This window comes from Chiloscyllium plagiosum, chromosome 9 (assembly GCF_004010195.1).
Source record: "Chiloscyllium plagiosum isolate BGI_BamShark_2017 chromosome 9, ASM401019v2, whole genome shotgun sequence".
In the NCBI taxonomy this organism is placed as follows: Eukaryota; Metazoa; Chordata; class Chondrichthyes; order Orectolobiformes; family Hemiscylliidae; genus Chiloscyllium; species Chiloscyllium plagiosum.
In genome coordinates, this window is record NC_057718.1 from 49,110,069 (window position 1) to 49,124,870 (window position 14,802).

The 14,802-nt window shown below is 41.7% G+C and overlaps 1 protein-coding gene across 1 annotated transcript in view; it reads right to left on the reverse strand.

Annotated features, from left to right (window-relative positions):
- Window positions 1–13,571, reverse strand: part of dusp10 (dual specificity phosphatase 10) — a 34,886-nt gene extending 21,315 nt beyond the window's left edge. Inside the window, exons 1-2 of the mRNA XM_043695903.1 lie at window positions 13,439–13,571; window positions 12,137–13,105 (exon numbers count right to left, since the gene is read on the reverse strand). Of these exons, the coding sequence (XP_043551838.1) occupies window positions 12,137–13,058 (922 nt within the window). The 5' untranslated portion in view covers window positions 13,059–13,105; window positions 13,439–13,571. The remainder of the gene's footprint in view (window positions 1–12,136; window positions 13,106–13,438) is intronic.
- Between the last annotated feature and the right edge of the window lie 1,231 nt (window positions 13,572–14,802).

The window sequence follows — 14,802 nt, forward strand, 5'->3', positions numbered from 1 at the left end:
TCTTCCCTTATTCGTAAATCAGCCTTAAACTGCATAACAGCTCTAAAAGACAGAATATTTCATTCTCGACCCAAATACTTTCAGTAGTTTTCCAAATATACTAATTCCATGTTACATAGAATACTTGATAAGATAATATTTCAGTCTTCACTTGGCAGAGCTGTTACTTAAATGGCATATACTTAAGATATACAGTACAAGAAACAGCAACATCAAAAACTTGGATTTTTAAAAATGTATTCATTCACATGACAAGGGTGTCACTGGCTAGACTAGCATTTATTGCCTATCCCTAATTGCCCAGAGGGCAATTTAAGAGTCAACCACATTGCAGTTGATCTGAAGTCACATGTAGGCCAGACCAGGTAAGGATCCACATGGGTGTTTCCAACAGTGGCAACGGATTCACGATTATCATTAGGTTTTTAGTTATAGATTTTTGTATTGAATTCAAATTCTACCATCTGCCACAGTGGCAGTTGAAACTAGCTCCCCAGAACGTTCCAGGTCTCTGGATTAACAGTCCAGTGATAATACCACTAGACCATTGCCTTCTTGCAATGGCCTGTTTGACAGGACAACAAATTTCTCAGTTTCTCTTTCTACCATTGGGAGCTCTGGAGCCCCCTGTGTGACTCAACATTGACAAATATATTGTGGACTGGGAGTACGTGCAATGCTAGTAGATGGACCTAGATCTTCTAATACATCATTCAAGTTGAAGTGAAAGTGTGTGTAAGCAAAATTACAAAAAACAACCCATTTAGAATCCCTACAGTATAGAAACAGGCCCTATGAGTCCACACAGACTCAGACCCATTTGCTTGCCTTATTACTCTACATTTACCCTTAACTAATGCACCTACCCAACAGATCCCTAAACATTGTGGGCAATTTTAGCATGGCCAATTCACTTAACTTGCACATCTTGGAATGTGGGAGGAAACCCATGCAGACATGGGGAGAATGTGTAAACTCCACACAGACACAGTCGCCCAAGGCTGGAATTGAACCTGGGTGGCTGGCACTATGAGGCAGGAGTGCTAACCACTGAGCCACTGTGCTGTCCTAAATTTGTCTTGTTCATATTGTTTTCTAACCATAGAGATGATCTGAGTGACAAGGGCCATCATTTTAAAATTATAAACAAAGGAATGAAGAACAGCTAAGAGAAAACAGCTCATGTAAAGAGTTATTACAGCTTGGAGCTCTTCTTGAAGGTGTATGCAGTCTCTTTTAAGAGATGGATACATATTGATCCAAAAAGAAAATATCTATGAGGAATTAGTCGCAAGATTGGTCAAGTAAAGAGACAGTGCATGGAAGATATGCCAAATTTCCTCTCTATTGTAAAATAGCATGGTTTTACTGTAAACATTTGGGTCCATAGACTGAAAGTCAAAAATTCGACCATCTGATAGACTGAGCTCTGAAGTCCAATTCAGGAAACTCTGAACACTTTAGGGGAATGTTTGCAGAGATCAAATTATTGCAAAAGACTGCAAAACAAAAAGTGTATCATGCTCAGAAAGCCACTGGTACATTTTCACTGCAGTAGAACTTTTAAAAATCAATTTTTATAAACGCAGTGGGTACTTGGTGATCTATAACATAAGGCTAAAAAGGCAAAAATTGTGTCAGCTAGCACTCCTTTACCAATGTAGAATATATACCAATGCGTCAAATAGTTAAGGTAGTTCATGATCCAACTACTGAGCTCAGACTAAATACAGCAAATGGTGCCATACAAGGAGTCCACAAAAAGCCAAATGTTCCAACAGTGCTTTATAAATTAATTTCAGAAATGTTTGTGCTGCATTAGCTGTCAGAGTTAGTATGTAATATATCATTAAGCAAAATGTTCATGATATCACTTTCTCAGAGCATGCCAACATGGGGGCATTAAGATCCCACTCCATCTTAACTGGATTACATCAGGAGCTGTAATAAATATCTGTTGAATCTTTCAGTACCATGTTACCCACATTTATTCTTATGTTACAGCAGCTAACATAAGCATTGACACATCAGTCACAAATAGCCTGGGAGGCAAAACCCTACACATCACAGATCAGTAGTGAACACTGGTTTTTCATTGACTTGGAGGATTTTTCTCACCGTGGAGCTGATGACCTTAAGTTCTGGCAGATTTGAAAAAAAAAAAAAAAATGGGTTAAAATCACACATTACCTTAACTGGAAAAGTCACATCTTTTATAAAGAGACAAACTTTTCCTCAGTTGTACACAAGAACCATGCAAAACACTTGCCAAATATTCTCAGCACCCAGCAGTCCCTTAAAAACACACAACTTCATCAAGAACAGGTTGGTTAACCTTGGATGATTTAACTAGATTTCAAGAAGCATTACAAACTTAAAGTAAACTACTGCAACTTTTTGATGAACCTAATTACATTAGTCATAAGTTATTACTTAACGACCTTACCAAGCAATATCTTTTGCATTGCTCAGTTAAGCCAGAGAATCTGCTGTTTTATGAAAGACAAGACATCAGTATCATGCAGTCTGATTCTAATGTGGAAGACTGCACACCATCAAGGTTACAACAGCATTAATTCAAGAGATCAGATTATCTTTGTCATTAAATTTAAGTCCAGCATAAAAATTAACAAATAATGCAGCTCTTGAGTATGATGCCCATATATCATGGTCAGTACATTCAAGCTGCAGTAAGTCAGCATGCTTTTAAGAGAAATGCTCATGAAAAGCCCTAGCATAGCAGGTCACCCAACAGTATTAGTGATTATATACTCCATCTTTACTTCAATCACTGGAAGTATGACATGCTGCGAAAATGCTGCTCTATAATCTAGTAATGTACAGCAGACACATGTCCTCGTGAATGTAATATACAATAGGTTATTGCAATAAATTCTACTGGGTTCTTTATTTACATATTCATATCCGGTTGTGAGGTATTATGTAGACATGGGTGCAGCAGGTAAAATATCCTGCTGCACTCTATAGGCCAAAATTTAATGGAGTGGAGGACCTAGCAGAAAATAGGTTACCCTTCATTGAGAAGGATGGTGGTGGTAGTGGCGATGAGACAGACAGAGACAATGATCACAGAATCTAGGAGAGATTTTTCAACACAAGTATTAAGAGATTTTTTCCGTGGAGCACAGGAAACAATGTACTTTTCCAGGCAAAGAAATAATTGCTATTTGAGTTTCTAAATGCTTATTTTCAATAAATTTCCCATATGAGGCAGTGGAAGCTTCACAAAATAAAACACCTTAAATTTGTGAATTGCTTATCTTAACCATCAATATAAATAAAATCAACACCATATACTTGGATTTGCAGTTTACTGAACTTAGTGGGAAAGCAAGTGGCAAGGATGACAGTCTGCAGAGGGATATAGAGAGGTTAAGCAAGTGAATAAGAACTTGGCAGATGGGATAGAAATATGGGAAAATGAGGTTATGCACTCGGGCAAGAAGAGGTGCTGAATATTATTTAAAATGAAGAAAGATCGCAGAAAGCTACAACACAGGAGCTGTCCTCATGCATAAATCACAAAATGCTAGCAAAACATTCAGCAGGTAATAGGGAAGGCAAATGTAACGTCTGGAATAAGTGCAAAGGAAATAGAATGTAAAAAATACAGAGGTCTTTCTAAAATTATAAGGCATTAGTCAGACCACAGCTGGAATACTGAACAATTTGATCTTTTATGGAGGGAAGCAGAGGCACTGGGGAGTCATTGGAGTTTAGAAGAATGATAATTAAAACATACAAGATTCATGGGGGCTACAATAATATAAATAAAAACAAGGATGTGCAAATGCTGGAAATGTGAAACAAGAGAAAAAAAAATTGCTGGAGAAAAGCAGTAATCTGGCAGCATCTGTGGAGAGTTTCACATTCAGTGACCCTTCATCAGAATAGATTCTGAAGGAGCATAACAGAATAGATGTTGAAAGGCTGCTTCCTTTGAGAAAGCCTCAGATCAGACGCATAAATCTCAGTATTTTAAGACAGTATTCCTCTCAAATATCAATGAATCTGTAGAATGAGTACCATAGATTATTTCACAGGCTGAGGTGTTGAGTATATTCACAGCAGAGGTAGATGAGGCATTGAATCAGCAAGAGAATCGAGGGTTAGAAGGTAAGAAGGCACAAAACTGGAGTTGAGGATAATCAGATCAGCCATGACCTCATTGAATGGTGTAGCAGACTTGATGGGCTGATTAGCCTACTTTTGCTCCTGTGTTTTATGGTTTTATGAATGGAGTTTCCGGAGCTAGCAGTGGCATGCCTGAGAAACTTTAAGAAATCCAAGCTCAGGCTTTTCCAAATAGGTAAAGGCCTCCTGAAACAAACCATTGTTCTGTCGTTATAGGTAACTTCAATCGTTTCTTGTAAATATTGCACTTTTGTCTATTTCACTCAAGCCAATTTCCCGCAGAAAGTACTCAGTTTAATGAAAAACCCAGTTGGCAGCAAAAATAAAGTCAATAGTTTAATAGAAGTCATTGGGTTTCTTCAGCCTCTTCTTTTTTAAACGGATTGTTGAAGAACCATTTTGATGGATTTTTCTCATTCTCATCATTGTCTCCCGATTTTTTTGCGTGCTTATGAAGGTCAAATTTGAATTTAAAAAAATAACAGCTAAAAAGTGTACACTCAAAGAGTCCAAAGAGTTGTAAAAGAAGTGCAGCAGACAAAATGGACAGAGGCTTCAAAAAGGCGCACAGTGATGCAAATAGATTTAAAGCCACAACTTCAAAAGATGCATTGCAGATTGGTGTCTTTTAAAATATTAGCAGCATTTACAGAAAAGGTTGGTATTTATATCTATAACAGCATATGGAGAGAGTATAATATGCTCAGTGGAAAAAAAATAATATTAAATTGGAATTTTCACAGTTTAAGGGAATCACTGGTGTAACAATGTGTCCAATAACCATTCCATAATTGGCACTATCGGTGCCACAAACTAAAAATAAAAGTAATTGTCATGGCACATTTAAAGTACAAATAGTCCCGAAGGTACAAAGTTAATTTCCTGTTATCTCCTATTGTTCTGTATCACCATCGTCATTTTTGCATTCAAACTAAGAATCTTTTTTTAAAGTTTTACATCAAGTTAAATTTATTATAAAAAAGGAGTTCAATTGCTGAATTGCAACATGAATAAAAGATTGCCTGAGGAAACTGTTTTACTGATCTGTAATAATTTAAGAAACTTTTGCTCATTGCAACAGTATTTAAAAAGTAAATTATACAGATCTTAGACTAAAGGGGAGAACTGAAGAGTGGAGGTTCAGCTCTGTCACATTCTTAATTTGCATTCAATAAAATACGTCAGAAGACACTGGACATTTTGTTAAATAATTGAAGTTATGGAATTAAACTACATTTTCTGCATGCAACAATCAGGAATGACCTACAAAAAGTCAAATGCATACACAAATCAGATACAAGCAAATCCTTTGTAAAATCCTAATACAAGCAAACGGTCAGGAGGCCTTCCTGACTCAGTAGGTTATATGCAAATTTGGTGAAACTCAGCCTTTTTCTCTCATCACTGACCTAAACTGTTTATTTCCAGTTAAAGAACTTTGCCCAATCGGAATTGGTATAAGCACCCTTCCTTCAGTACCCTTTCTTCCTGGACAATTAATTTAAACAGTAATCTAATCCCTCAAACAACTGTGACCTCTTGATCAATTTATATCCAGATACCTCTGCAACAGTAATAGCCCTAACAGGCAATACCAAACTTGGAGTGGACAGCATCCAGTCTCCAGACTCTAGACTTAGATAGGCCATCACCAAGCAACAGTGTTTACAAACAGACGGAGATTGGATACTTGGCAGACATTTAGATTATAAATACACAATGATCGTTTGAAGAGCAAGGCTGACAAAAATGCCATACTGAATCACAGCACCAGTATTTTCCCCAATGTATCAATTTAAACAAAATTCTATTTAATTCTAATGTTGTAGAATTCTGTAGTTCACTAGCACTTTAAAAATTTTAAAGTCCCATTTGACTTTTCCTTATATAGGATGAACCATGAAAATATAGTCCTCTGACCTGGCAAGTTTTCAATTTCTTCAAAATTTGTTTACCACTTGTGATCTGGTATTTATATTAAATGACGAAAACAGATCTATTTGTAGGCTATGCTGACAATAATCAGACAAATGGCAAGTGTTCGAGCAAATCCATGGGTACCTGTTCAGTCATTATGCTTTTGTATTAAAGTATCATTGGGGCAGACTGCAGAAAGGAGAAGTCTGTGAGGAATGGTCCAAGGGGGCTTTAAAATTGTGAAAGGTTTCACTAGAGATGTCACACAGAGCATTTTCACTTGTGAGCAAGTCCAAAACTAGGACCATATATAAAAATAGATTGTCACTAATAAATCCAAGAAATAATTCACAAGAAACAAATACAAATAAAATCGAATAGTTCAAAACTTCCTATCACTGAATGGAAGTAGTGAATGGGCAATTGCTGTTTTTAAGAGAAATATAGGCAAGCATGAGAGAAAGACATGTAAAATGAGTGACTTAAAATGTGAATCTTGCATTGTGATATATATATATATATTTTAATATGATTCTCATGTGTTCAGTTAATGATCCCAAGTTAAGGTTACCAGCCAGGGATAAAAAAGGGAAAAGTGATTATGGTTCAGATTGCCACCTGGTTAAACTCAGGGACAGGAGTAAGTTATTCTAATCACATCATGATCAAGCTTTATTTCCCATAGTCCCATATCCCTTGATAACACCACGTTTAAAAAAAATTAACACTTCTTTGAAGTTCCAATTATTCTAGCAACCTTTAGGAGGAAAGAAAACAGCAGATTTCTAGTAGCAGTTATAAAGGGTGCACTCAGATTTCTCCAAATACCCATATTTTAAGACAACATCCCCTGACTGTTGATTATCCAGTCAAATGAAATAGTTTAGCTTTAATTTTAAATAAAATCAGCTCATCCCTCAACGCTGAAACTCAAAAAAGGTATATAACAACTTTACCATTTGTCCTCCTAGCTTTATAGAATCAAAGCCTGACAGGGCAGAAAGAGGCCATTCAGCCCATCAAGTCAGCACCAACCCTTTAAACAGCATCCCACCCAGTCCCCACAATATCCCATAACTCCACATTTCCCATGGCTAACCTGAGAACGGGTTAGCCTGTTAGCTGCAGGTTAGCCTGCACATCCCTGGATACCAGGGTCAACTTAGCATAGCCAATCCACCTAACATGAACAGCTTTGGAGAGAGAGGAAACTGAAACACTTGGAGGTAACCCATGCAAACACAGGGAGAATGTCGGTGTGGAGTTTGCACATTCGCTCAATCGGCCAGATGCCTGGTTCTGTGAGACAGTATTGCTAAGCGCTGAGCAACCGTGCTGGCCCTTAAGTTAATTCTTGAAGCTTTGGTATCATTCTGGAAAAGTTCCAAAGAACCTCCATCATGGTCAATATATACCTTCCCTGAAGTGGTAGCCCATAGCTGAACACGGTACACCAGATATGATCTACAGCACTCTACAACTGAAGCATATCTTTTAAAAAGTAATTTCTATGCATATTTCAGCTCGCTTTCAAATAAGGTCAATATTCCATCAACATTCAGGTCCGCACCCTCACACTTGGATATGTTAAACTTCATTGGCCATTATTTTGCCTATTTGCTTGTTTATGATCCTTTGTAACTTCTTGTTCAAATCACCATAATTTGTTTCCATTTCCATGAACATAATGTTCTAATCCTTTATTCTACATAAAAAATATCTGGGGACCATCACCAGCCACATCCCTCTAATTGGAGGAACTGCCTCTTCCCCAAATAATCTGACACCTACCCTATTTTCCTGCTCCTTGAATGCTGCCTGAACTGCTGTGCTTTTCCAGCACCACTCTAATCCAGAACCTACCTACCAATAACTATCCAGTCATGTCACATTCAATGTGGTCTTGACTTTGCCAACCTCTTGTGGAGTCTTGTTAATAATAGTGTAGAATGACCCTAATTTTGAGACCAGACAGAGACTCCATTGTCTATTTAACATGTTAGAACCGCCTCAAAGAACAAGTTAGATTAATCAGACATGGTTTACCCGTCACACATTTAAATTTTACTCTGACCTACTGCAAATTATTTGGATGTTCGGTCACTGCTTGTCAGGACACATTCAAATAACACCCCAAATTCATGCTAAACTGATGGATCTGAAGTTGCCCATTTTCTCCCACCTTTTCTAATGGAGTGACATTTTCCAAATAGAATTCTGAAATCTAAGATTTAGAAAAATGACTTGCGGACCTGAAATTTTCAGACCTGTTTTCTTTAACATCCTGAAGTGGAACTCACCAGCTTTGAGAGATTTGTCTATCTTCAGTCACACTATTTTCTCCATTACCATTTTTCAGAAAAATTAGGCAAACTGAGCTCTAGTCCCTTACCATAGTGGAAACACCAGCAGTACAAGAGGTTCAAAATACCAACTGAATACCCACCATTCTGGATTCTTCATCATCTTCAATGAAACCCTATTTCACACTTACTGTCCTTTTATCGAGTTAACATATAAAAACACATTTTTACTAATAGATTTTGTGTTCTTTACAAGCATTTTGCTGCATTTGATACCATTCTAGTCAGTTAATTTCCACTTGATTTGCATTGTGTAAACCTGGTCTTTAAGGACGTCACTGCCTCATATCACTTGAACAGCAGAGTTGCTTAAAATACAATAAAAAGAGCTTTGAATAAAAATCTTCCCCCGCCCTATAGTTTTTCTTATTTAAGAGAATTGTGAATGTTGGCCATTTGAAACTCAGCGGGTCTGACAGCATCTGTAAAGACAGAAGCAGAGTTAACACTTCAAGTCCAGTGAACCTTAATCAGAACTAAAAGTAGCTGGGCTACTTACAGCATAAGTGGCAGTTATGCTGATGACAGTGGAGGTGGGAATGGAATGTATGCAGAAGATGAAGGAGTGAGAAATCATATGCAAACAGAGTTTGCTCATAAGCCTAGAGAGTTGGGAGGGTGCTAACGTGAAGTGCAAATGATTGAGAATGCGTTGGTACAATGATAGTGTCTTGACTTTTGAGCAAAGAGGCCTGGATTCCGGAATAGAGTGGCGCTGGAAAAGCACAGCAGTTCAGGCAGCATCCGAGGAGCAGGATTCAAGTCCAAACTGCTTCAGAGGGATGTAATAACATCACTGAACATGTCGATTAGAAAAATTCTGAACTCCCTGTAAGCAGACAGACATTGAATCTGTGCCTAGGATCTTATGATACAGTGGTATTGTCTCTACCTCTAGGCCAGGAGATTTGAATTCAAGTCCCACCTGTCCCAAAGATTTTAAATACCTGAACAGGTTGATTGAAAAAAACGTTTTTAATACTATGGTTATTTTGGTTTTGCACATGTGTAGCCTAACAGATGAATATGCAGTGCTCTGAGCAGCCCATACATAAACTCCTATGGGTTTGGGGGGAAGGTAATGAGTGAAGAAGAGAGTGTGTTCATGGTTCTGAAACTGTTAAACTCAAGTCCCGAGGCGATAAAATGTACCTCATAGTGGGTGCAAGATGAGATGCTATTCTTCCAGCTTACATTGAGCTTCACTGGAATACTGCAGCAGACCCGAGACAGAAATGCTGGTCAGAGAATACAGTGGTGTCTTGAAGTGGAAGGCAACTGAAACTCGAGGTCATTTTAAAGGATAGAGTGGAAGTAGTCTGTAAAGCAATCACGTAGTCAGCATTTCATCTCCCTATTGTGAAGGGAGATTACATTCTGTCCATAAATATGACGCTGAACTTCCAGCTGACCACCACTGCAACACCCCATTGTATTCCCAGGTCAACCTTTCTCAGAGCTGCTGCAGTTATCCTGGGGAAAGAAAGCATTACCTTCCACCTAGTTACCATATAGCCTTCAGGGCTCAAACATGGAGTGTAACAATTTCAGAAAATGCACACACTCCTCAGTTTTCACTACCTTCCCCCAAACCCTCCAGCGTCCTGTTAGGTTTGGGCTGCTCGAGCACAGCCAACCCATTTATAACCATTTATATTTTACACTGGCACCTTTCTAAGAATTATCTCAGTCTCAGATTATCCTCAGTAATCTCTATTTGCTAATCCTTTTCTTCTCTCTGTCTAGGCACGGTGTATTCTAAATTTCCACTCGAGAGCGTTGCTGAACAAAGACCTTGGAGTGCAGATTCATAGTTCCTTGAAAGTGGAGTCACAGATAGACAGAATACTCAAGGTGTGTGGTATGCTTGTCTTTATTGGTCACTGCACTGAGTGTAGGATTTGGGAGTCATGTTGCTGCTGTACAGGGCATTGGTTAGGCTGCAATTCGAGTGGTGCATGCAATTCTGGTCTCCCTGATATAGGAAGGATGTTGTGAAACTTGAGAGTTCAGAAAAGATTTACAAGGATGTTGTCAGGGTTGGAGGGTTTGAGCTGTAGGGAGAGGCTGAATAGACAGAATACTTTCCCCGAGAGCATCAGAAGCTGAGGGGTCATCTATTAGAGGTTTATGAAATCATGAGGGGCATAGATAGGGTAAAGACAAGGATTTTTCCTTTATGGGGGGGGGGGGGGGGGCATGGGGGAATCCAACACTCAAGGGCATAGGTTTAAGGAGAGAGGGGAAAGATTTAAACAGGGGACCCAGGGGGCAACTTTTTCATGTAGAAGGTGTTGTGTATATCGAATGAGCTGCCAAAGGAAGTGGCGGAGGCTGGTAATATTATAAAACATTTAAAAAGGCATCTGAATGGGTATGTTAACAGGAAGAGTTTAGAGGGACATTGGCCAAATGCGACTAGAGATTTATTTTGGATGTCTGGCCGGCATGGACAAGTTGGACCGAACGGTCTGTTTCTGTGCTGTATATCTCGATGACTAAATATCTTGTCATCTTTGCAAAATCTTTGTGCTTCCAAAAGCAGGACATTCGGAATAGGCCACACTTTGTCTGACCTATCACCGAACCAATGGCTTCTGGATTTACTGTGACCAATTATCTTTCCATTTGAGTTGGTCTTTTATCATTTACAAAGTATTCCCCAATGTTCCTGCTTTGATAAGTGTTGTACCACACTCATCATGTAGTTTATAATGTCTTTGCACATTTTCCAAAATGAGGCCTCTTTCTTGACGGTGGTAGTCTGTCAAATTTTTCAGATCATGCTCTGCAGCTAACCAACAGGAGGAAGCATGCTGTAGTGAGACCAGACAGGCATATTATCACTTTTCCATTGTCCTTGAAACAAACAGCACTGGCAAAAGTGCTCCACCTAGCAGCCTGGCTAAAACTGGCAGATTTTAAATCCCAACTGTTGCAGGCAGATTGGAGTGACAAACCACTTTAGGACTCAAACCCACATCAATTTGTGGGGAAGGTCAATGCTGCAACTGCTGAGCTGCTTTGCCTTTGCTACTGTAAATGCCATCAATACTGCTCACTCCTTACGTGATAAATCTACGAAATTGAAAAATACATATACTGCACTGCATTCGAACGAAACAAGGTCAATATCATTAAGCCAATGTCTCTAATTATGCTGCATTGGAGATTATGTTTGCCATGTAATCAGGACCTTTCAGAAGTTGTTCATATCTGCAGACCATGCATGAATCATCACTAATGGTCTCTTTCCCCCCTCAATTTCTGTGCTAGTAAAGCAGTCATGCACACTAGCCGGGGTGACGTGCTACACATACTGTATTCGTTTGCAGGATGTTGCCCTGCGCTCCTGCAATGTGACATTTCAAAACAGGCATTTTCATTCAATAAGCAGAATTGAAAAACAACACCGTTTTCACGTCAAAGTCAATCGCTTTATGCATTCCACGTGCAGGCTATGCAACTAAAAATGCTTAAAATGGATCGAGCCTTGAAACGAACCGATTTAGTTCCGCAGGCTGCGCCGTTCACAAATTACTACCAACTCCTGGCGACTTTTGCTTTTCGAAGCAAAACTGTGAAGGCAGCGAATCTCTCTGTGCCTGCTTTATACTTGACCCTAACAACAACTCTGGAAACCTCCGATCGTTAAAAAAAAAATAACTTCCTTATTTTAGAAAAAAAAATGAAAGGTCTACCTTTTAAAACCAGCGGATCCTTGCCTTCTCGTTTCAACGATTCCAGCACTATGTGGAGTGGCTGAGAGGGCAGCACCCGGTTGGGCTCAATAGTGTTCTCATCATAAACTATTATCTCCTTGGAGAATATCCTTTTATAGGAGTCCTTGCCTTCCCTGCAGGAGATGAGATCCAAGACGGTGATCTTGCCCTGCTGCAGCCTCCTCCTGCTGATCTTGTCCGAGCAGTTGATGTGGACGGCTCCCTGGATGTGGCTCTTGTTGTATTCCATGAAGGGGCGACAGTCGATGATGACCGGACCCTGGCTCTGAGACGGGGGGCCCTTGATGCCGCCGCTTTTGGTCAGTTTCTTGGCCAGCTCGGCCGGGGGGATGGTGCGGACGGCCGCAGCGGCCGGAGGGGACGGGCTCCCTCCGACTCCGGGAGCCGGGGGGCTGGCAGAGCCGCCGTTCTCATTGCCGCTCACCATCGGGCTGCCGGCGCACGAAGGGCAGCCGGGTTTGGTGGCGGAGGCAGCAGCAGCAGCAGCAGCAGCCGCCGCTGGGGCTGGTAGAGGGTGGCTGCCGCCCACCACCGAGCCCGGGCTCGGGTCGCCCTTGTTGGGGGGGTAGGTGCTCACCGTGCAGCAACTAGCGCCGCTGCATCCGCAGGACAGGGAGCGCACCGAGCCGTTAGATGATGGCATATACGGAAAGTTGCCGCTTCGGGACGGGAGCGGAGCCGCCGCCTCCGCCAGGCTCTGAGCTTTCGGATGGCCAGCTGCCGGACTCACCGCTCCGGGACGAGAAGGAGGAGGAGGAGGAGGAGGTGGTGAAGCCGCCACGTAGGTGTGATCCAAACGGAGATGGAGCTCCTGCGGTCTGACCGGCCTCGGCAATGCCACCACCCCAACAATCCGTTCGTCTAGAGGGGATGGAGGCATCAGGATGATGTTGATGAGCCCTGCTGGCGATCCGTGGAGGAAATGGACTGAAACGGGATCAAATGTACTGTCAGCATCAGAGCGGAGGGAGGGGAGGGGAGAGCAATAAATTCAGAGGCACGCATTGGTTATTTCTGCCGCAAATAGAAGGGGATCGCAACTAAAAATAAACTCGAGGCACGGGCGCCTTCATTGGGCAACCTGGCGGACCGACTTTTTTTTTTAAAAAAAAGAGAAAATATAAATCAACAAACTGCTCGCTTATTCTCTGGGTGAGGTGCTTGCAATTTAAAGTCCAAGTTGAGCAGCAACTTTGTGCGGAACTGGGGTTTCACTCCGCATCCGCTGCAAGAGGCCATTGAGAAAAGAAATGTACTCACATCACAAAGTGCAGCTCCTCCCGTTCTCTTGGCACTTACTGTCTAATCGTTATTGATCTATTCCCAGAGAAACTTCCCAACACTTGTAGTGTTTTTGTTTCTTTCTCTCTCTTTTGCTACATTCATTCAGCTGGTCCCCCGCCACTGCCGCTTTAATTCAGCTACACTTTTTTATAACAACGCGATTCGCCTTCACCTGACAGGGGCGGGACCCGCTCTCCGATGGACAGGGCGCCCAACCAATGCGACCCCAGAATCCCTGGGGTTTGACACGCCCTCATGCCCCACCCACTGCCTGGTTGACCAATCACCGGTGGGAGGGGACGGACACCGCACCTTCATTGGTCGGGACGCGGCCGACGTTTTCATCATTATGACATCATTGGCAGCCAATGGGCGGGCCGGCAGCGAGGCCGCTCCCGGAATTGATGGGCTGCTCGCTCTTTCCAGTCCAGGGCTGGTGCAGCCGATACCAGTTTAAACTGACCGTGCAATCAGAGCCAATGCAGCCGGGACCAGGTCAGCCAGTACCATCCGAGTGAGTGTGAACAGGGACAGTACCAATAGAGTGAGTGTGAACAGGGTCATAAACCTAGAGTCAGTGTGAACAGGGACAGTACCAATAGAGTGAGTGTGAACAGGGTCAGTACACCTGGAGTCAGTGTGATCAGGGACAGTACGATCAGAGTGAGTGTGAACAGGGTCAGTACTCCTAGAGTAAGTGTAAACATGGCTAGTACACCCAGAATCAATGTGAACATGGCCAGTATCATCAGAGTGAGTGAACAGGGTCAATACACTTTTGCCCGAAACGTCGATTTTGCTGCTCGTCGGATGCTGCCTGAATTGCTGTGCTCTTCCAGCACCACTGATCCAGAATCTGGTTTCCAGCATCTGCAGTCATTGTTTTTACCTCAATACACCCAGAGTCAGTGTGAATAGAGTCAGGAGAAAGTGAGGACTGCAGATGCTGGAGATCAAAGTTGACGGTGTCGTGCTGGAAAAGGTCAGGCAGCATCCGATGAGGATGATAAACAATGATTTGGGCCTCAGCTCTTGATCAGGAATGAGCAGGGCCAGTACAACCAGAGTCAGTGTGAACAGGACCAGTACACCCAGAGTCAGTGAACAGGGTCAGTAACCCAGAGTCAGTGAACAGGGTCAGTACACCCAGAGTCAGTGTGAACAGAGCCAGTACACCCAGAGTCAGTGTGAACAGAGCCAGTACACCCAGAGCCAGTGTTAACAGAGCCAGTATACCCACAATCAGTGTGAACAGGGCCAGTACAACCAGAGTGAAAGCAGCGAGAGTCAATGTGAACAGCGTCAGTGGACGTGCAAGCAAAGCCAGTGAAACAAGGGCC